The 21,721-nt window shown below is 42.7% G+C and overlaps 1 protein-coding gene across 1 annotated transcript; it reads right to left on the bottom strand.

Moving 5' to 3' along the window:
- Nucleotides 1-2,970: 2,970 nt before the first annotated feature.
- On the bottom strand, nt 2,971-20,354 carry LOC111979408 (cystathionine beta-synthase). The gene is made up of 14 exons (XM_024009925.2): nt 20,240-20,354; nt 12,936-13,274; nt 11,909-12,015; nt 7,892-8,026; nt 7,392-7,471; nt 7,105-7,309; nt 6,921-7,012; nt 6,435-6,560; nt 6,194-6,278; nt 5,996-6,101; nt 5,626-5,838; nt 5,290-5,398; nt 4,698-4,782; nt 2,971-3,419 (listed from the first exon to the last, which is right to left on the bottom strand). The coding sequence occupies exons 2-14, from the start codon at nt 13,265-13,267 to the stop codon at nt 3,253-3,255; spliced, it is 1,842 nt and encodes a 613-aa protein (XP_023865693.1). The 5' UTR covers nt 13,268-13,274; nt 20,240-20,354; the 3' UTR covers nt 2,971-3,252.
- Nucleotides 20,355-21,721: the final 1,367 nt, after the last annotated feature.

The following is a 21,721-nucleotide window of genomic DNA, read 5'->3' as shown; positions in this document are numbered from 1 at the left end:
AGAAGGAACCTGCAAGTAAGCGTTCCGTCGGACGGTGTATACCATGTGTATCCCATACAGTGGCGATTTTAGCATAAATCTTGGTGGGGCAAGCCACTACACAACACTAACCAATACATTAATTGCACTATAACGGTGACAAACGGTGCTCAAAAACTGTTAGGACCTACATAAAGCTGTCCCAACAGCAGAGCTTTGGTTTCAGCACCATGGAGTGAATCTTTACCACCACTACACCTGGCTATTAGCAAAGCCTTTTCTGGCAGCGAAACAATTCATTCAGTCTCATTTACTGCCTTTTTACAAAACATAGCTGATATGGCTGACTTGTTTAAACAAATGTGGGTTCTACTGACAATTGAGATGTACAAACAATGGCATAAGGGAATGATGAGCGGATAAGAGGCAATAACTAATTTTGATGAAGATATGAATGATCTAAGACGGACATAGTCAAAACTATTTGTTCAGCACTTTTGAAATATACAGCGACAGAATTCAGAATATGGGCCGTTCTTACAGTATTCTCCCTGTACACCAAGTCAGAACTGTAGGATAAATAAAGGGGGCATATAAGCAGCAATGAAAGCTCTTACAATATTCAATGATGACATTTCTCTAGGCTACATGTGCACCACCAAGTCAGGAGAGTAGGCTAAGCTATGAAGGGGAAAGTGACCAAATTATTAGGGTGAGGAACATGGGCTACTTACAGCTTACTACACAACATACACTTAAAATGACTTTCTTAGCTACAGTATACATACTGTATCTCCCTGGCATAATACATCATTTATGCAGCATCATACAATAGATTGTTGGACTCACCTTATGCTGTGCTCACTTGAACAGGAAGGTGGCACGGCAGTCCTTGTGGGGAAATTTTGTCATGAAACTGTCATCAAAGTCTGGCATTCTCTGGATTTATGGTGCTTTCAAGACAACTGGGAACTTGGAAAAAAACAAGGTAGAAACATGACGTCAGTGACATTCAGGTCGGAGCTCTAGAAAGAGGCCCGAGTTCCTAACTTGGAATTCTGAGTTGGATGACCATTCAAAACGTATTTTCCCAGTCGGAGCTCGTCCCCCCCACCACAGAGTTCCCAGTTGTCTTGAATTCACTGAAGTCTGAGATTTCCCAGTTTCCAGTTATTTTGAACGTGGCCAATGTATTCAACCTTTTCTGGCCCGTGGTGTTGCATGTGAATGTTTATCCTTTTAAACTTGGAAAAGAGAGCCTTAAACCCAGACTTGGACCACACACCCTTTCCAACGAATAGCAGGGCAACCAAAATAGTGATTGCTTTGCAACGCTTGCAGTTAGCCACTGATTCTTTCCAAACCACTCATTGTTGAATTTGCAATTTACAACTTGTTGGGTAATGTTTGTCCAATGGCCGATGAGCACCGATAAGTTTATCTATAATTTTTCATATGACAAGGATTGAAAAGGATTTCAGTAGATAGACGACGTGATTCATGAAGATGACTGCTTGTCTTGCTTGCTAGCTAAGATTTAGAAATGAGTCCAATCAAGGCTACGGTAGATATAACATGATTTGACGTCATTTTATCTGTGGCCAATGGCTTTGAGCCTTCTTGAATGTGCACTTCTAATGTAAATCTATGGCAGCACCCAAGGGGCTTGAACTTTCTAGCTCTCCCTCTAGATTTTGTGGTAACGTAGTGTCCCCATGAGTAAAAGAAAAGTGAGCCAATCACAGCGCAATTACCAACCCCTACGCTCTGTATTTTCCTCTGGCTGCCCCTCCAACACAGAAGGCACTGAGCTAGGCTGAAACACCTGCATTCTGGAGCTGCCTTACTCAAGAAAAAAAAGACCATGCTTGTAAGCAGCTTTATTAACTCAAAACATTTTGCCTGAATGACTGGTCACCACTGATCCCGTACATACAGTATGACTAATAAAACTTGAAACTTGCTCAAGAGAAAGGGCCTTTAATGGAAGCCAGTAATAATAGTTATCACAAAATAACCTGAAATCGACAAATCAAGAGATATGAAATGAACAGCTGAACCCAGAGTGGAAATAATGACAGGGAATATTGTTCAAATATCACTTTCATAACCATAATTCTCCACCTCACGCAAATATGACACAAGTCATATTTACACCTCCATCCCTGCTAGTAGATGTAAGTTAATGAATAGATCATAACAGCTCTGGGTCCATTGTCATGCATAACACAGTCATGATTAAAACAGGAAGTCAAAAAGAACAGAAAAGTAGCAAAAAAAAGGTCAAACAACCCAACCTGACACAGACAGGCCTATATAAAAGACCTGCACTGTTAGGCTACTTTAAATACTTTCAACCAGAGAACTATTCAAAGTCTTGTCAATACAAGAAACAAAATGACCCAACACAAGTCATACTGTTTGGGTTACAGTTTGGTTGTGCCAAACTCACCTATCCTTGGCCTGACCTACCCTGTGTGCTTGTTTACCCTTCAAGGCCAAACCCGTCAAACAAAAGAAGGTACCCTTCATTGACACCCTCTCTCTTTGAATGTTGTCAATGTGACACCTCAATTTTTTTYCCCATACTGAATAGGTATTCAATTCAGATCGATGAACCCAAATGACAATTTTAGGCACATACTATGTCTTTAGCTATCACTAGATGGCAATGTAACTCAGTTGGTATCAAAGAAAAACTATGATGTGCTTTTAAGTCTAAGAAGGGGAACAGCAAATTTCAGAAATGTTTTGTTGCTCCCCACTAAAATGGAAGTCACATTCACATATCAGTTACATAGGAATCTCAATGCAATACAAAATGGTAGGTAGATGACCATTTAGCTGAACGATTCAAATTTACTGAGTCGTTAGTCTAGCGAGCATATTCTAATGTTTTAGCATCCTCTGCAATAAAATCAAGTCAGGAACACTATTCTTTTTAAAGAGAAAAGTAAAAGTACTTTCAATAATGAAGAGGCAAGACGGATGGAAATGTATAGTTGCACACTTTGCAAAATGTAATTTATATACCTTTAAAGTTTAGTGGAAAACTACATATCTGAAACCAGCTAAATTACTTAAAATCGCAGCATAGGCTACAGTAAATTAGGATTCTAATCACAAAAACAACAAAACAGCTGTAGCCAAGAAGGTTGGAAAATAATAATTATTTTAAGACTAAACCACAACCTCCTAAAAGTCTACATCTTCTTCATTGTCAATGTTTGGGGGGTGGGTCACTTCCCCCTACGCACAGGAAACAGAAAGTGGTTACAGCTCATCAGTCAGCGAGCACTCAGATGTCATGGAGCACTCCGACATCGTGCGCTCCCGTGCGCTTCCCCGCCTCTCATGTGTGGTGATGTAGTTGAGTAGGTCAATGGACGTCACCACCCCAAACACCATCTGTCTCAGACAGGAGGAGCCGTCCGCCATGACTACACAGAGAGAGAGAGACGGAGGAAAGGTGAGAGAGAGACACAGCGAGACAGAGGGGTAATAGTACTATTGAGATAAGACTTTAGGTGCAAGAGAACATGTGACAAATAGGAGAAGAGTTGTAGAACCACTGAAATTTGTCCTGCATTCAAGATACTACATAAATGATGTCAAAATACTTATCCAATTAAACATATTCTCCCTTTTTCATATGGGAATGTTTGCCACAAAGGAAGTTGAAACTTCCCAAGGTCTTTATCCAAGAATGAAGCAATGCATTATACAATAGCTGGCAATTATACTGAATCAAACCATATCGGTTTACAAGAAGTTATGCAACTAGCTTCCTGTGTTTGAGAGACAGGGTTAGGTCGTAATGAAAGTCAGGTTCTGAAGAGAAAGAGACCCCTGCTGTTAGATAAGGGACACTGAACATAGGATGAACATAGTAAACTATGATAGGGAGCATAGGGGTGCCTAGTCATAGCTGAGGGACAGAGTTTTTCCTGCTCAGGGCACATTGTCAGGAAAAACCACTTGCCCTTGGGATGTCTCAATAAATGATAGTTGATGAAAATAATGTAAAAAATTAATTTGTCCTCTGGTTAAGTTGTGATGGTGGGCTGACAAAAAGCATTATGGCATATTAAGCTAAATGCCCTCGTCTATCCTTACACAACAGTCTGGGTATTGCCCTATTCTACTGGTGGCCAGGCACTGCCAGGCACCAAAACACCACCGATGGACTTTGTCACCCAACACACACCTTGTTTGCCTACTGGACCACAAAACTGATGATTAGACAGCGTCATTACACCTTGTGTTCCCTAGGCTGTGAGAAAGCCAAATATGCTATGTAACGACTTGTGATTTTATTTTTTCAGGCTTATCTGATCAAACTGATGAACAGCCCCTAAAGTTAAGCTGATGCGAAACAGCAAGCTAGTCAGAGGGAAAACAACCGCCACATTGCCTCTGGCCGGGTGGGTGCTTGCTATGGCAGCGGACAGGTGACACGGTTACCTGGACAGGAACCAGGAATGACCCCTGACCCTGTAGGAGGGCCAGTTCAGGGTCAACCGAAGACAGCAGGTGTTGCTAGGAATGTTCTTCTCTACTGTCTGACAAAGGTAACTATCAGTGGTGGAAAAGAGACAGAAGGAGCAATACAAGATAGCGGGGAAATGGTGAGATAAGGAAGTGTGAGAGAGTAACAGGAAGCGAGAAAGACGGGAAGATTAAGGTTGATGGAAGAGAGGAAGGAGGGGTAAACTTACATTGGATCTGCTCATGCACCACCAAGGCAAAGTGATCTGTCTCCAGGATACGGGACAGCTTTCCCAGGTTATCGGTCAGTCGCACCTGAGGGGGGAGAGTGGGACAAATGAGAATTACAAAACTACAACAGGCGGACCACAGTCCGGATCCAGAACAGGGGGGGTTCCTCTGTCATTCACTGACAGACCTTAGAGCTACGTAAAACCGTCAGAAATGTCCAGTTGATCAACAATCCCATGTTACCTAGGTAGGTAAGTTAGGATAACCAGCAATCTAAATCTTGTAGTTATCATGGCCAGATTACATTCCCAGGGGCCTTGACCCCAAGGGGGGCACCCATGATTTTGTTGAGTCAGTCAGGTATCATATGAGCATGCCATAAGACATAGAAAAATGTGTAGAATTGCAGTATCCATCCGGACCTTTGCCACCTAGGAAATGTGTGTGACTGGACCTTCTCAAATAGTAGTACCCCTGCTCTCCTCAATGATAGCCTTCTGTTTGAGAACTTTATTTAAGAGCTTACAGTTGAGTTGAAGTGTTCTTGTGAGAGTGTGGCATGTTGTTGAGCATGTAGGTAAGGGAACTGACCTGTTTGAATTGTTTGTAGAGCACCTTGGAGACAGGGTCAGACACCTTGACCTTCCCAGCCAGCACAGAAGACAACATGTTGCCCAGGGTAACCATCCCTAGGATCATGCTACACAGACGAGAGAGAGAATATGGTAATTAGCATTATGACACCTGAATACAAGCAGAACTGCTTGTGAATGAAACTATCATGAACATATACACGCCGATTAATAAATGTCTGTATTGACGTCTTGTCAAGGGGACTAATGTTTTGTTAACAGTCACACTATAGGGTACATTGACACTCTGCCTGAATGACAAACAGATGACCATGGTAACCAGGTAAAAGCGTACCCGGACTCGTCAACGACGGGTGCCTGGTCAAAAGCCTTCTCTTTGAGGATCTTGATGGTCTTCTTGATGTTGACGGAGGGCAGCACGGTGATGGGGGCACACAGGTTCAGACTCTGCAGAGTCAGGTTCCACCACCAGGATTTGGACACCATCAGGTCATTTGGGGTTAGGAAGCCCTTATCACACATCCAGTTGTCACTGAGGAACTTAGACCTGGGGGGGGTTACTACAGTCACACTCAAGGCTCACAAAACTGGTACTACATACCCTGTTAAAAACACTTGGCATATTAATGCTCCTTCTCCACACATTTAACCCCCCATCCCCCTTTCCCGTTCAATCTCCCTCATCCCCCTCTTCTGTCCCTTACATGTAGTTGCGGATGGAGTCAGGCAGGATGACGACACAGCGTTGGCCCTCCTTCAGCTCTGTACTCATCTTCACTGCTGCAGCCATGGCCGTGCCTGAACTACCTCCTAGAAAGAGAGACAGTTAGACAGAGCAAGAGAACAAGAGAGAGACCCTTGCTCTTTGGGAGCACCAATCATTGTGTGTAATGTCAACCTACCGCAAAGAAGCCCCTCCTCCCTGATCAGCATGCGTGACATGGCAAAGGACTCCTCATCATTGGACTTATACCACGTGTCAATTACCTGAAACAGAGAGAAACATTTATATGCATTCTACTATAGCACCCATATACAATATTATCTTAGGAGTCATTTTCCTTCCACTTGTGTGTTGTGACTGTTACTGTATGCAGAGTAGAAAACACCACTCAATTCAGGAGATCACTGCCACACACTCACAGATCTGTCCAGCACGGTGGGGATGAAGTCATATCCGATGCCCTCCACCTCGTATTGGGTCTTGTCTGTTATGTTCAGCTCCTCTGGCTCAGCCAGGATAGAACCCTCAGGGTCCACGCCCACGATCTACACAACACAGAACACTTAACTAAACCATTACATCAATAAGCCAAAGTAACATGGTAATAAATACACCACACACAAAGGCAACTTAAGATCTGTATTAATCTTTATCATTGAGACACATTATATGGCTTTATTCATCAACGGCAGATGCAATATTACTTTATGACTCGGCCCAACAGGCCGTATAACTGTGGGCCTTGGGTTGAACTCTTGTTGTAACCTTTCAGCTAAATGACTTTGGAATTGGCTCTACAAGACTGAATGGAATTCAATTGACAAAGTATAGAGCGATAACATGCTAATCAGATAGATTGCCTTCTTATAGATCTGGGACGTTGTGTTAAGTGACTCGGTGCCTACCTTGATGTTGGGGCATCTCTCCTTCAGCTTGCGGGCGATGCCAGTGATGGTGCCACCTGTGCCAGCTCCTGCCACCAACATGTCCACCTTACCTACAAGGACATTGTGGCGCAGAGAGGTCTATTAGAAGAGGAGGAGGAAATGGGTATTCTTCACTCAATTTCTCCATCGCATTCACACGTACCATCGCACTGCTCTAGGATCTCCTCGGCAGTAGTGTCGTAGTGGGCCAGGGGGTTGCTAGCGTTACGGTACTGGTCAAGGATGTGAGAGTTGGGAATCTCGTTCTTCAGACGCCAGGCTACGCCCACGTGGGACTCTGGCGAATCAAAACGGGCGGCGGTGGGGGTACGCACGATCTCCGCCCCCAAGGCTCTCAGCACGTCCACCTGGGAACACAAGATTAGATTACAATTAGTTACATTCCAACGCCTACGCATGGATGCACTGATACACAAACACCAGCCTCACCTTCTCCATGCTCATCTTCTCAGGCATGACGATGATGCAGCGATAGCCTTTAACTGCAGAGGCCAGGGCCAGACCAATACCTGCACACACAGAGAGAGTGAGGCGTCAATACAACTGTGAATAACAGGTCATGTCAGCAGAACAAACCATACTGCAGAACACAGGGCTACAGTGACAAGATCCTAATGTCAAAGGTAAACTGGGAGGTCTCAGTGACTACTTGACATTACCAGGCAAAACTAAATGTTAAACTCTCTCTCTCACACACACACACAGACACATTAACAACAACAAAAACATAACTCCTTTGACTTGGGTGTGTAATCTTTCTACTGTGAGTGACGTGTGTGTTGATACATGTAGTGGTGGAATATGTCCATAAGCGGCAGGAGTGTTTTCAGGCAGGTAGTTTGATCTCTTSSCCCCCCCCCCCCCTCTCTCTCTCCATTGTCCAAAAATAAGCCTGTTTATAGCGCTCAGGGAATCCTAGAGACATGTACCGGTGTTGCCGGAGGTGGGCTCGATGATGGTGTCTCCAGGTTTGAGGATGCCAGCTCTCTCTGCATCCTCCACCATCCTCAGACTGATACGGTCCTTCACACTGCCCCCTGCATTGAAGAACTCACACTTGGCCACTACACAGAGAGAAAGAGAGAGGGTGCAAGGAAATGTTGAATCATCAATATGTACTGCAGCTGCTTATATTATGATGTTATTGTGTACTTTAGATATACCACAGAGAAGATTTAAACAAAATCCCCCTGTGTACAACTGTAAAGCCCTTTAGCAACGCCAGGAAGTACAGTAGAAGTTGCCACAGACAAGGAGGATCATGGGAAGAGACAGAGCTGGCATGAGCCGATTTGGAAAAATTCAGGTGGGGAGGTCATCCAAAGGTCGTTTCTCTCTCACACACACAATCTCACTCACACACACAATCTCTCTCACACACACAATCTCTCTCACACACACAATAGCCGATTGGCACAGATTCAAACGGCCCCAAATCCACTGTGGACTAGTCAGCCAAAGAGTAAATCCGAATCACGTGAAAATCCATGCAAGTGCCATGGAAACAGAACTTTTTGTCTCACTAAGCCATGGGAATCAACCAGAGATTGACTTTAAACAATTAAGCCCGTAAAAAATATATAAAATAACTCACTGGCGAGATATTTAGACTGAGGACCGTGACATGGTTCACATGCAGTGAACTCAAATAACACATGTGGATGGTGGTCCAAAACTGACCCACTATTAACCGTCTGGTATTACTGTACTTCACCAGTCATTGGCCAACTGTACCAATCAGAGAAATGTACTGCCTGTTCAATCGCTAGCGCCGGGCAGAATACCCAGTCGTGGTCTTTAAAATTACCTGATGCTATAACAACAATAATCAACGCCATACAACACTCCTTCCGTGGCCTCCAACTGCTTTTAAATGCTAGTAAAACTAAGTGCATGCTCCTCAACCGATTGCTGCCCGCACCCTCCCACCCAACWAGCATCACTACTCTGGACGGTTCTGACCTAGAATATGTGGACAACTATAAATACCTAGGTGTCTGGTTAGACTGTAAACTCTCCTTCTAGACTAACATTAAGCATCTCCACTCCAAAATTACATCTAGAATGGGCTTCCTATTTCGCAACAAAGCATCCTTCACTCATGCTGCCAAACATACCCTAGTAAAACTGACTATCCTACCGATCCTTGACTTCGGCGATGTCATTTATAAAATAGCCCCAAACACTCTACTCCGCAAACTGGATGTAGTCTATCACAGTGTCATCCGTTTTATCACCAAAGCCTCATATACCACCCACCACTGCGACCTGTATGCTCTCGTTGGCTGGCCCGCACTACATATTCGTCACCAAACCCACTGGCTACAGGTCATCTATAAGTCCTTGCAAGGTAAAGCTCCGCCTTATCTCAGCTCACTGGTCACCATAGCAACACCCACCCGTAGCATGCGCTCCAGCAGGTATATTTCACTGGTCATCCCTAAAGCCAACTCTTCCTTTGGCTGCCTTTCCTTCCAGTTCTCTGCTGCCAATGACTGGAACAAATTGCAAAAATATCTGAAGCTGGAGTCTTATATCTCCCTCTCTAACTTTAAGCATCAGCTGTCAGAGCAGCTTACCGATCACTGTACACAGCCCATCTGTAAATAGCACACCCAACTACCTCATCCCCATATTGTTATTTATCCTCTTGCTCTTTTGCACCCCAGTATCTCTACTTGCACATCATCATCATCTGCACATCTATCACACCAGTATTAATGCTAAATTGTAATTATTTTCACGTCTAGGGCCTATTTATTGCCTACCTTACTACTCTTTTACTTTTGCACACACTGTACATAGATTTTTCTATTTTTCTTTTCTTTCTTTTTTTATTGACTGTACGTTTGTTTATGTGCAACTGTGTTGTTTTTGTCGCACTGCTTTGCTTTATCTTGGCCAGGTCGCAGTTGTAAATGAGAACTTGTTCTCAACTGGCCTACCTGGTTAAATAAAAGGTGAAATAAATAAAAATAGATGACAAGAACATTTCCCCCAGAATCCACATCCGGACTTCCCAAAACATCCCAAAGCTGGTGACTGACAATTCAGCCTAGTGACACCTGATACAAGACCTTGTCCCTCTCCGGCCCCCCTCCCTCCCCACCTTGTAGCCCTCAGAAAGGTTACTTATTCCCTCAGAACAGAGGGACTTTCAGGTGGCCAAACCCGTTCCACCCAGAGTGATACCTGAGACAAGACCCCTACAATCATACAGTGGAGCCTAGCAGACTAATGAGGGGAAAGAAGGCTATGTGAAACCTTAAATGTTGACTTTACAATAATAACAGTATTCATAGCAAGCTGGGCCTGTAGGAAACCAGTCCTACTGACTAACTGTACTACAGGAGGAGTCTAATACAGAGACTAACTGTACTACAGGAGGAGTCTAATACAGAGACTAACTGTACTACAGGAGGAGTCCTACTACAAGAGAACTACTGTACTACAGGAGGAGTCTACTACAGAGACTAACTGTATACAGGAGGAGTCTAATACAGAGACTAACTGTACTACAGGAGGAGTCTACTACAGAGACTAACTGTACTACAGGAGGAGTCTACTACAGACACTTAACTGTACTACAGGAGGAGTCTACTACAGACAACTAACTGTACTACAGGAGGAGTCTATACAGACATTAACTGTACTAAGGAGGAGTCTAATACAAGACACTAAACTGTACCACAGGAGGAGTCTAATACAGACACTAACTGTACTACGGAGGAGTCTAATACAGACACTAACCTGTACCACAGGAGGAGTCTAATACAGACACTAACTGTACTACAGGAGGAGTCTACTACAGACACTAACTGTAAAGCTACAGAGTGAGATCTAATAGACACTAACTGTACTACAGGAGGAGTCTAATAGAGACTAACTGTACTACAGGAGGAGTCTAAATACGAGACAACTAACTGTACTACAGGAGGAGTCTACTACAGACACTAACTGTACTCCAGGAGGAGTCTAATACAGACACTAACTGTACTACAGGAGGAGTCTACTACAGACACTAACTGTACTACAGGAGGAGTCTAAAGAACTTCTCCCTCACTCTTCTATGGTCTATTTCATTCTCCCTCACTTCCAATTTAACCCTGTCATCGCCACCTATCTGTTTCTTTCTCCTCCTCTTAATGTTTCCTTCCACCATCTCCCTTCTCCCTCATGTCCTCTACCACTGGATTTATGGATTTATGCTTTAAAAACAGAAACAGCTGTAGGGAAGACAGCTAATCACCAGTTTTGGGAGTAGTAAACTACATGTAGTTCAACTAGAAATTAAACTACATTTTGCAGTAGCTTGGTGGTAGTTCAACTCATTTAAAATCTAGATAGCGTAGAGTCTTTGTAGCAGTGTAGCCAACTTCTGGAACTACACAAAATATGGGTGAAGTAGGCAAGAATTTCCTTTCTTTTTCAGCATCAGTCCTGCCTAACTCTCACTTGAAACATTGTTTTTGTGTTTAATAGGATACATTACATATTCTGTTAACAGCTGACCACAGAGTGATTTGTATTCTATGACATTTTAGATTTTATGATTTTTCACAAAGTAGTTTGATGTAGTGAACTACTTTTTCAAAGTAACTTTGGTAAACTATATGTTTTAGGGGTAGCTTTAGCGTAGCTTAACTTGTTCCAGTGTGAAGTCATTGGTAAACTATATTTTCAGAGTAGCTTCCCCAACACCGCTGACTGCCCAACAACGTGTAAATCAAACACACACATGTGCACACAGGTTTTGTTTTTGAGGAACAGAAAATGTGAGTTAAAAAGGACACAGACTGATAAGTTACTATATTTACATATTGTTAACACAAACAAGGATATTCAAATACAGACTGCCTTTCTCTGGTTGTCTTTAGGCTCAGTGGGTGTCATGCCCTGTGACTGTGTGTCATATCATGACTGTATGTGCAAGTGTAAATACTCACAGAGTTCACACTTGAGGCCGAAGGCTTTGGGTATCTTGTTCATGCGGACCAAAGGTGTGTCTCCAATCCTCCTGAGGATGTTGGGTAGAATTCTGGGGGCTTCGGTCCTGAGAGGTGAGGATGGGATGGAGACTCAGTTAAGGAGAGCAATCTATTTAAAACAATGATCATTCACAAATTAGAGAAAAAAGAAAAAAAAGCTAACTCCTTTATATGGGTAAGTTCGCACCAAAGTATTGAAAGTTGTTTCATATGCGAGATGGAAACAGTATGATACTATCTTTGGGACATCGAGAGTTTATTTCGTAACACGGTAGCCTCTGGATTTGGTCTGGCAGTGAGACATAAACAAAGCCTTTGCCAAGCCGCACAGAGTTATTGATGCCATATAGAACTTATATAACAACTTAAATTGATCGAATGGAGAGATTACTGTGAAAACAGCAAGACTGTTCCAGATAAATGCCAGGCACTCAGCATGCACGTACCACACACCCTTATCCCCTAGGCCAAAATGGCAGTGTTCCTTTCAGTGTTCCTCAAAACAATCTGAAATTGCCAAGTCATGGTGAAACACCAAATCCCTTGCCCAACCCTTCCCGCTCACATGGGGTTCCTACAAAGGTTTCAGGTCAGAAAGACCAGCCCCACAGGTTTTGGTCCTCTTCGTGGTTCTGGCTGTCAGGTGTGACATTATGCAGGAAAATGGAGCCTGGCTAAATGTCAAACCAACATCCTGCTTTTAGGTTGCTGCTCAACAAAAACAAATATATTGGTTCTTTGCTCTCCTTGCTAGTGAAGCAATCTTAGCAACGCAAGGGGAATTAGTGGACTATGTAAACTAGAGGTGTTTGAAGAAGAGGGAGGATAAGCAGAGTGTGTGGAAATGCTGCGGTTCTATTTCCATCATGTTCCTGGGGTGGAGAAATGAATGACCACTGACCACAAATATCCCTCAGCTCTCTCTACACTAAAAAGGCCGGGAAACATGCAAATCCTGTTCGTGATAAGTGTGTGTGTGACTCACTTTGCAGAGTGGCAGTGAGGGGACTCGGCAGAGGACACACCCAATTTCCAGGTGCATCTACTGGGCAGATCAGGACGGATCCACTGCCTCTCCTCAGTGCCCGTGGCTGTGTTCTCCAGGTCGTTCTCCCCCTCCTCCCCATTCACTTGGGCCGATCCATTCATGGAGAACTTGGGGTCGTTCAACATTGCTTCTCCATTGACCTTGGACCCCCCATTCAAAATGGCGGCCTCTCCGTTGGCCTTGGTAGCGTTGTTGTGAAGCATAGCTGCSTGGGGGCAGACGGAGGACATAGGGCGCACAGAGTCTGTGCTGGAGGGAACCGAAGGCATGACTCACCTGAGAGAGAGGGTGAGATAGAGAATGAGTGAGTCCGACAAACAGTAACTGACAGATACAAATTCCTCTAGTAAAATGTACCAGCGTAGGCTAGGGGATCCTTCTCAACTAATAACAGAACACATTCACATGCATATGGAGGTTACATTCAGTTGATTTATACATTATTACATTACGGTCAAACCAGGACACGTTCAGGTGAATACTGCCAGGGAGAACAGAATGCTCCCCCCACAGGCCTATACACTGCAACACAGATTCTCACACAGGTATCCTATATAGGTTACACAGTGTAGACACTAGAGTGTAAAGCACTCACCGCAAGAGAAACGTCACATCAGTCTATGCAGTGTGATGTCTCCTTTTTAAAAAAAGGGACGTTCTAACATGGCTGGGCCACCATTAGCCTGGCACTGCACACACACACACACACCTGATTACTCTATTGGATAACTCTTCCTTTCTGTACCGTATGACCAGATAAGCAAAGTACTCTTTGAAATAGCAGTGTTCTCTGACGTTGCAACCGGTGGCAACAATCATGTAGGAAGGAGAAAGCCTAACAGGTCCAATTGAAAGCCTGTTCAGTTAGTTCTCTTTAGGCTACGTTGACCCAACAAAGGTCCAATGGGGGAAACAGTGATGTTCTGTCCAGGGTTCATTTGTGAATTCTGTTCGTGCTCAGCTGGATTGACGGCCAGTATTCAAGCGCATTAAAACACATTTCAATCCTTCACTCAACTGTATCGTTGTAAGGCGCTTGCATTTTTTTACATTTCAAAACCCTTCACATCACCAAAATGGTTCAGGAAAGTAAGAAGTTCTTACTTGATTTATGAGTTCCCAACACACTTAAACATTTTCTTTGCAAACACAAATCAGCTTACTGTAGCAACATAAGAAAAAAACGCCAGAAATGGTCCACAGCTGACCCTAGCTCTGGGTGATGATGCAAGAGGAGCAAGGTCACTGTTACAGTGCAGATCATCCGGTCCTTCAGCTTGGGCCTACTATCTACTACCACCCAGCAGGCAAGAAAATGTTTGAGTCAGCATGGTTTCCTTGTTATTTCAGCATAACCTTTTAACATTGCATCAACGTGGCTATTAGACTGAATGTATATCCGAAACTACTAGAGAAGGATGATACCAGTATCACAATATCTTTTCCATGGCAAAAATGAAAACACAAAGCAGACCAATCTGTGGTCCTTTAATATTCTGCTGTATGTAAACACCTCAATCAAATGTCAATTAGAACTGGACTATGGTCTGAGAGCTTTTCCTGTGAGGACAACAGTGGCACTAAAGGGGTTTGGTTTAAAAAGAAGAAGTAGCCTACCAAAGCTGCTGAACGGTTGGGTTGTTAGCAAACAGAACACAGCTGCTTCTCCTCTACCTGGCTGAGCATAACCACTACTCTGCCACATATTCCTTGCGAGCTCCTCACCAAGGCCACCAAAATATGGCGGTTACATGACATAGCCTAGTCAACCCTGGTGTGAGCCTACTATTTACACGTCCAGAAATGTCATCAGTAACGTAACTTTTGGATTACCCAAACTCCGTAACATAATTACGATAAATTTCTGTTACTTTTGTTCTACTTTCCCCTTGAGGAAGCTTTACAAGAAGACAAAAAATATCCATCAAACGCATTTGGTGTCGTCAAAGAGGCCTCGGACTTGTGGTCAGACTGGGTCTGGCGGAAAAAAACTTAAACTTACGCCTATTTTCAATGCTGAATTGAATGCCATTGAGAAAACAGAAAGGTGTCATGATATATTTTTTCACAAACATTCATGATGAATGTAAAAGTAACTGATAAGCCTACATGTAATCAGTTACTCCCCAACCCTGGCTAACACACAGACTTCTGTATCCATTAACTCTAAAACCAGCTGTTAAGAGTGTTTAGGGAAAGGAACACAAAACACACGTGGCCGGCACACACGAGTGGCTGGTTAGCCTACATGATGACGATGTAGACCAGCCCACACAGACGACAACAACAGCAGAAGACGCAACAGTGTTAACCTCTTCCAAGAGTGAGTACTTTAGAATGAGGCAGTAGTGAACATTCAGATAAAAACTAAACTTTGGTTACTTCAGTTACAGCCACTGATCATGGAGAAAACACAGCAACGCCACACAATCTCCTACTACAGATACTATTAATAGGTGCGCTCTTTTGACCACATCTAGAACGCTGAGGTGTTTGACCCTGCAACACGACACCAGCAACAGCTGTGGGGGGGGAGAGTAGGTTGGGCATCTGTGTGCTGTAACAGATACTGTCCATTCCAACGTGTGTGAGGTCATTTGAAAATGTTATGGAGTTTAGAGGGAATGCATGAGACTTAAACATTTGACGGATTTGCCTAAACAGCCAACCATTGTGTGCTGATGGAAGGGGTAGGCAAATGACCCATGTGTGCAAAAGGGTGCTCACTGATTAGACCTTTACATTTTTGGAAGAATGTTGAGCCTACTCAAGAGATTCTGTTATTTTTACCTTGTCCACATTCCACACTGCTCTGCAAAAAGTAAACATTGTGGTAAAACGTGATGTCAGACATGCCCCCAACGGGAGGGAGGGACACTGCCTGTTCACCTCGCTATCATCCATAAGGCGAGGTCAGTACAGGTGCATCAAAGCTGGGACCGAGAGACTTAAAAACAGCTTCTAACGCAAGGCCATCAGACTGTTAAACAGCCATCACTAACATTGAGGGGCTGCTGCCAACATACTAACTCAGCTCCAGCCACTTTAATATTGGAAAAATTGATGTAATAAATCTATCACTAGCCACTTTATATAATGTTTACATACCCTACATTACTCATCTCATATGTATATACTGTACTCCATTACATCTACTGCATCTTGCCTATGCCGTTCTATACCATCACTCATTCATATATTTTTTTATGTACATATTCTTATTCATTCCTTTACACTTGTGTGTATAAGGTAATTGTTGTGAAATTGTTAGGTTACTCGTTGGATATTACTGCATTGTCGGAACTAGAAGCACAAGCATTTCGCTACACTCGCATTAACATCTGCTAACCATGTGTATGTGACAAATAAAATTTGATTTGATTTAAACACGCCTTCCAACCAAAACTTTGAAAGAGACGACCACCTCCAACGCCAAGCCTTTCATACCCAAAAGGCACTCCTTCAACCCGTTCTTCACAGGAAGGCGCCAAGATATCCATCCCACACTTCTATTGTGACTAAAAATCATTTTGAGAGATTCAAAACGTTAACGATGTGTTGGGTTAGTAACACAGTGCCAAAGTAATGCATGACATTTGCCCACCAGCATCTTGGCTCCCAAAGCAAAGTAATAACACTGAACCAATGTTTTTTCCCCATCTTCAAATAAACAAAGTCAAATCAAACTAGGGAGAGGGTAAAACGCTTACTGTAGAAAGAGCAACCCAAGGATGATGGGAGTGCAACGGGAATAGCTATGGACCTGTGCGTAATTGTTTAACACCTGAACTGGGCTAATCCATGTAACCCAGTGGTATATGAATATAAACCACTGCACATATTCAGCCATTATGCACAGCATTATTAGGTCTAATCTAAGTGGCCGGCTATGCTACATTTCTCTGACCTGTACCACTTTAGAAGAGCCTATAGGTAAACTGACTAGGGCTTTATGAATGTTCAAGTAAGCCTATGTAGACCGACATCTTACACACTTGTCCAAGGATTATGTTAGTCTGTCAGCAGAAGAGAATCAGGCTTTTACCAAATGTTACATTTAGTCCATAGAAGGGACATTTATAGGAGAGGCAGCTATAACACTGAGGTGGACGGAGAAAGACTGTCATTAAGGGGTACTGTGTGTAAAAAATATATTTTATCCATTTTGAATTCAGGCTGCAACAACAAAATGTGGAATAAGTTAAGAGGTATGAATACTTTGAAGGCACTGTGTTATATATACATACACAAAAAGTTTTTTATATATTTTTTTAAACCTACACATTCAAGGGTTTTTTGTATTTTGGTGGCAGCATCATACGGTGGGGATGTTTTTTAGCGGCAGGGACTGGGAGACTAGTCAGGATCGAGGGAAAGAYGAACAGATCAAAGTACAGAGAGGTCATTAATGAAGTCCTGAGTGCTCTGGAGCAGGTTCCCACAATGGGGTGAAGGTTCACCTTCCAACAGGACAACGACCCTAAGCACACAGCCAAGACAACGCAGGAGTCTTGGCTGTCTCTGAATGTCCTTGAGTGGCCCAGCCAGAGCCCGGACTTGAACCCGATCTAACATCTCTGGATGACCTGAAAATAGCTGTGCAGCAACGTTCCCCATCCAACCTGACAGAGCTTGAGAGGATCTGCTGGGAGGAATGAGAGAAACTCCCCAAATACTGGTGTGCCAAGCTTGTAGCATCATACCCAAGTAGACTCAAGGCTGTAATCTCTGCCAAATGTGTTTCAACAAAGTAAATGTGACATGTTTTTTATTTTTAATACATTTGCTAAAATTTCAAAACCTGTTATGCCATTGAGATGAAAATGCAAGTCTATGCATTTTGCCATGGTTATTGCGTTGATCCTCTGCTCAAACATGAACAAAATCCATGTGCACTGAATGCCCGTCTTTTGGAATTCAACTCTCCGACTGTCTAGCTTTCATTTAATTGTTAGTTCTCAAAGATAGTATTTAAAAAATATATAAGTCCAATATCTTTTTCTGCATGTTTTCTATCTGGTTTTGACCATTTAAGTTGAAACAGTCCCCCCCCCCCATCCCAAAATATATAGAAAAAGCCTTGAAATTCAAGATTGGGGTTAGTAGATATACGGCTTCATTGCCATGGTCAGATGAACAGGAACTGCTAGCATGCTAACTGTTCCTGTAGACTTCCAGTCATTGCACTTACGTGAAACTACCTCTAACTTTCATCATACTGGATGAAGAGACATGAAATAGTATCCAATATTGTATTCTGAGGCAGCTAGCAATACTCATTAAATATTAATTTTCACATTAATTTTAAAAATATATATATAATTATGCATTTCTAGTGTACTACAAAAAAAAGATACAAAAATCAGACCCCCTTCAGTACCCCAGCTCCGGACCCCAGTTTGAAAACCCCAGAGCTTGATAAACTTAGCTAGCTAGTATCATCAGCCAGATTAGCGTCTGAATTTGAATTAAAATGCAGATGGTTGGTGACAATGGTAGGAACATATATTCAGCATCATATTCAAGCGAGCATTGTAATATGACTATAATCCAAAATACATTTAGAATGGCATGTATATTTAGACTGCAGAGTAAAGTGCAGTACTTTTCTTTACTGTATTGTACTGTGTTCTACTCATCGTACAGTACTCTACTCAGTACTGTGCTGTGCTGTACTGTCCAAAACTTGTGAAACATAGGTTCAGATTTGGTTCATTACGGTCCATCTGTTGGAGTTAACATCAACTGACCAAATTTCAAACACTATTCAACATCCATGGATGTCTGGTGTCGGTCAGTGAGGATGCTAGTTACAGTAAATGGAAAGAGGGGGCTCATGGGTAGATGTCAGTAAGAGCTGAGAGAGGTGATGTTAACTGGAGAGTGAGCGAGAGGTTGTCTAGACACAGACTGTTTTAAAACTCTTGGTTTGACCACCAGACAGAAAGACAAAGAATTGTCTAAGAATTGTCTAACCCTAACAAAATTGATATCAGTAAAATCACTATAACTAATTGGTAGCCCTACCATTAATTGTTACTTCTCTGAACTTTCATTATCCTGCCACCTCATGAGAGAAATTTGGAAATAAAGTTAATAGTAAAGGAATTACAAGGCAATATTTCTTAAACTTACAAAAGGTAAACAATTGATGCAAAACTGAATTTAAAAAAAGTTAATATTAGTTGGCAGGGGTCTTCAGAACWGCATTGTGTTTTGATGCATTTCTGATACCTCTTAAGATTCTGGTAGATGTTTTCTAAAACCTGTTTATCCAGAAATCAAAGCCTTTACTTTTGCCACATTTTGAATAGGTACTTTTTTTATGTTTCTATTTCTTAATTCTCCCAAAATATAGACTTAGCATTCATTTCACACCCAATTTGATATGCTCTTAAGAAATTTATGTTGGTGCTCATGGGTCCTTTTACATGGAAATGCCCTGAATGTAACTCAGTGCAAGATGCTGGATGTAAAACTGAGCCGATATAAATGAGCTGGATGCTATACTGGATGTAACATCCAGCTCAGTGTTACAGCCCCTACTGCAAAGAGGCTAAACCAGGACACACTGGTCTTACATCAGTCTACAGCAGTGGGAATTAAGCCACGTCATTTCCCCTCCCCCATCCAATATTAAACTCGCAAACTTAAAATGTTTTGCAATTACAGGCTACACTACCTAGTATTGATTGAATACTATACATATGTATGGTTCTAGTTATTGATTATATGGAGTCAATCTAGTCAAGTGTCAGTCATATATTCAGCATTAGTGGATAGAGTAGACTACACAGACAAGCCTGTGCTGCCAAATAAATAAACACTCTTTAGGTAACAAGTTAATCACATTTTTTTGCTGCTATTATGATCTTTCAAAACGATTTTCCCATTCGGGGCTAGTTTTTTTCTTGAACGTACTGAAATCGGAGATCCCAATGCGGCATACTTGTCCGTGCAACACTCCGTGACGTAATTGGTATTTCATCATGCTTGTTCATGTCACTCACTAGCTTTACATGCTCTAGTCTCTTTACGCTAGTCGACACCACACATTCAACGACTACTAGTTTTAAAAATAACATAGTAATACATTTTTAAAAAGCAGGAATGAGAGAACGCTAGAAGCGCCGCACGAGTGATGGAGGCTCTGGATCAGGACATGAAAACTAGGAATGATGACTAGGAATGATATCTATACTAATCTAGTTATTTTGAAGTAGTTAACATTGTTCACTTACCTTTGAGTTAATTAAGGTAGTGGTGATGGACCCGTGCGTGATCCAATTTCAAAGATGATCTTTCGTAGATTGCGACTATACTAGTTTCCCCAGCAGCTCACATGCTTTAAAGCACGACAACMCAGCCCAATCTGATTCGAGTATCCTTGTTTGGTGTGTACGTTGATTGGCGACAGTGGGGGTGTTACTCTGTCTTGCTCCTCCAATCAGAGCTTACACATTTGTCGGGCCTTCGTTTCGAATGTCCTGCACATATGGAGACAAAAGGCCCAGAAAGTAGCCAGTCCCTTGTAGACATGCTTCCACAAGATAAACAATAATGATTTTGGTATTTAAACGTTTGGATATTTCCCCTGAGAAAAGTTTTGCTCAACCTTGAAAATGAGCACAACACGGTGTGCAAACAGAACTGTATAAAAGGTGTGCAGAACGATTGCTAATGAACAGGCCGATTTAAGTGAAAAAGCACCAAAAAAAACTTGAAACGTTATTTTTTTTAAAAAGCAGACTAGCACACCCTGTTCCAGTTCACCTTTCCAGTCTAGTAGTCTGGGAGGCCAATTTGAGGTATTTTTTACAGTGACTAACAACCACTCAATACCAGATGTAGCTGTTCCAACTTCTCAAACAGCTCTAACATTAAACCTGTGCTTATAAGATCCCTTCATCACATCCAGATTTCTCTATTCTTCCCACCTGTGCTCTGTTCTTTCAAAAGTGTTTGAAATGGCGCTATGGCGCTATGTAACACCATCTACTCATCAAGCTTTGATTATTTTAATGAGCTGTGTAGTGTTGAGGTTTGACACATCTGCATCTGGTGTAAAGAACGACTAGACCAGGGTTTGCCAAACCTTTTCCTGGAGAGCTATCCTCCTGTAGGTCCACTCCCCAGTTGTAACTTACTGTACCTGATTCAGCTCATCAGCTAAATATTAGAATCAGGGTTGAAGCGAAAACCTACAGGATGGTAGCTCTGCGAAAACCTACAGGATGGTAGCTCTCCAGGAACAGGGTTGGAGTGAAAACCTACAGGATGGTAGCTCTCCAGGAACAGGGTTGGAGTGAAAACCCTACAGGAGTAGCTCTCCAGGAACAGGGTTGGAGTGAAAACCTACAGGAGGGTAGCTCTCCAGGAACAGGGTTGGAGTGAAACCCTACAGGAGGGTAGCTCTCCGGGACCAGGGTTGGAGTGAAAACCTACAGGAGGGTAGCTCTCCAGGAACAGGGTTGGAGTGAAACCTACAGGAGGGTAGCTTCCAGGAACAGGGTTGGAGTGAAAACCTACAGGAGGGTAGCTCTCCAGGAACAGGGTTGGAGTGAAAACCTACAGGAGGGTAGCTCTCCGGGAACAGGGTTGGAGTGAAAACCTACAGGAGGGTAGCTTTCCGGGAACAGGGTTGGAGTGAAAACCTACAGGAGGGTAGCTCTCCAGGAACAGGGTTGGAAAGCCATATAATAGAACGTTTCTCAACAAGTTAA

Source organism: Salvelinus sp. IW2-2015, linkage group LG2, assembly GCF_002910315.2.
Source record: "Salvelinus sp. IW2-2015 linkage group LG2, ASM291031v2, whole genome shotgun sequence".
NCBI classification, from domain to species: domain Eukaryota; kingdom Metazoa; phylum Chordata; class Actinopteri; order Salmoniformes; family Salmonidae; genus Salvelinus; species Salvelinus sp. IW2-2015.
This window is presented reverse-complemented; position numbering and strand designations above follow the sequence as displayed.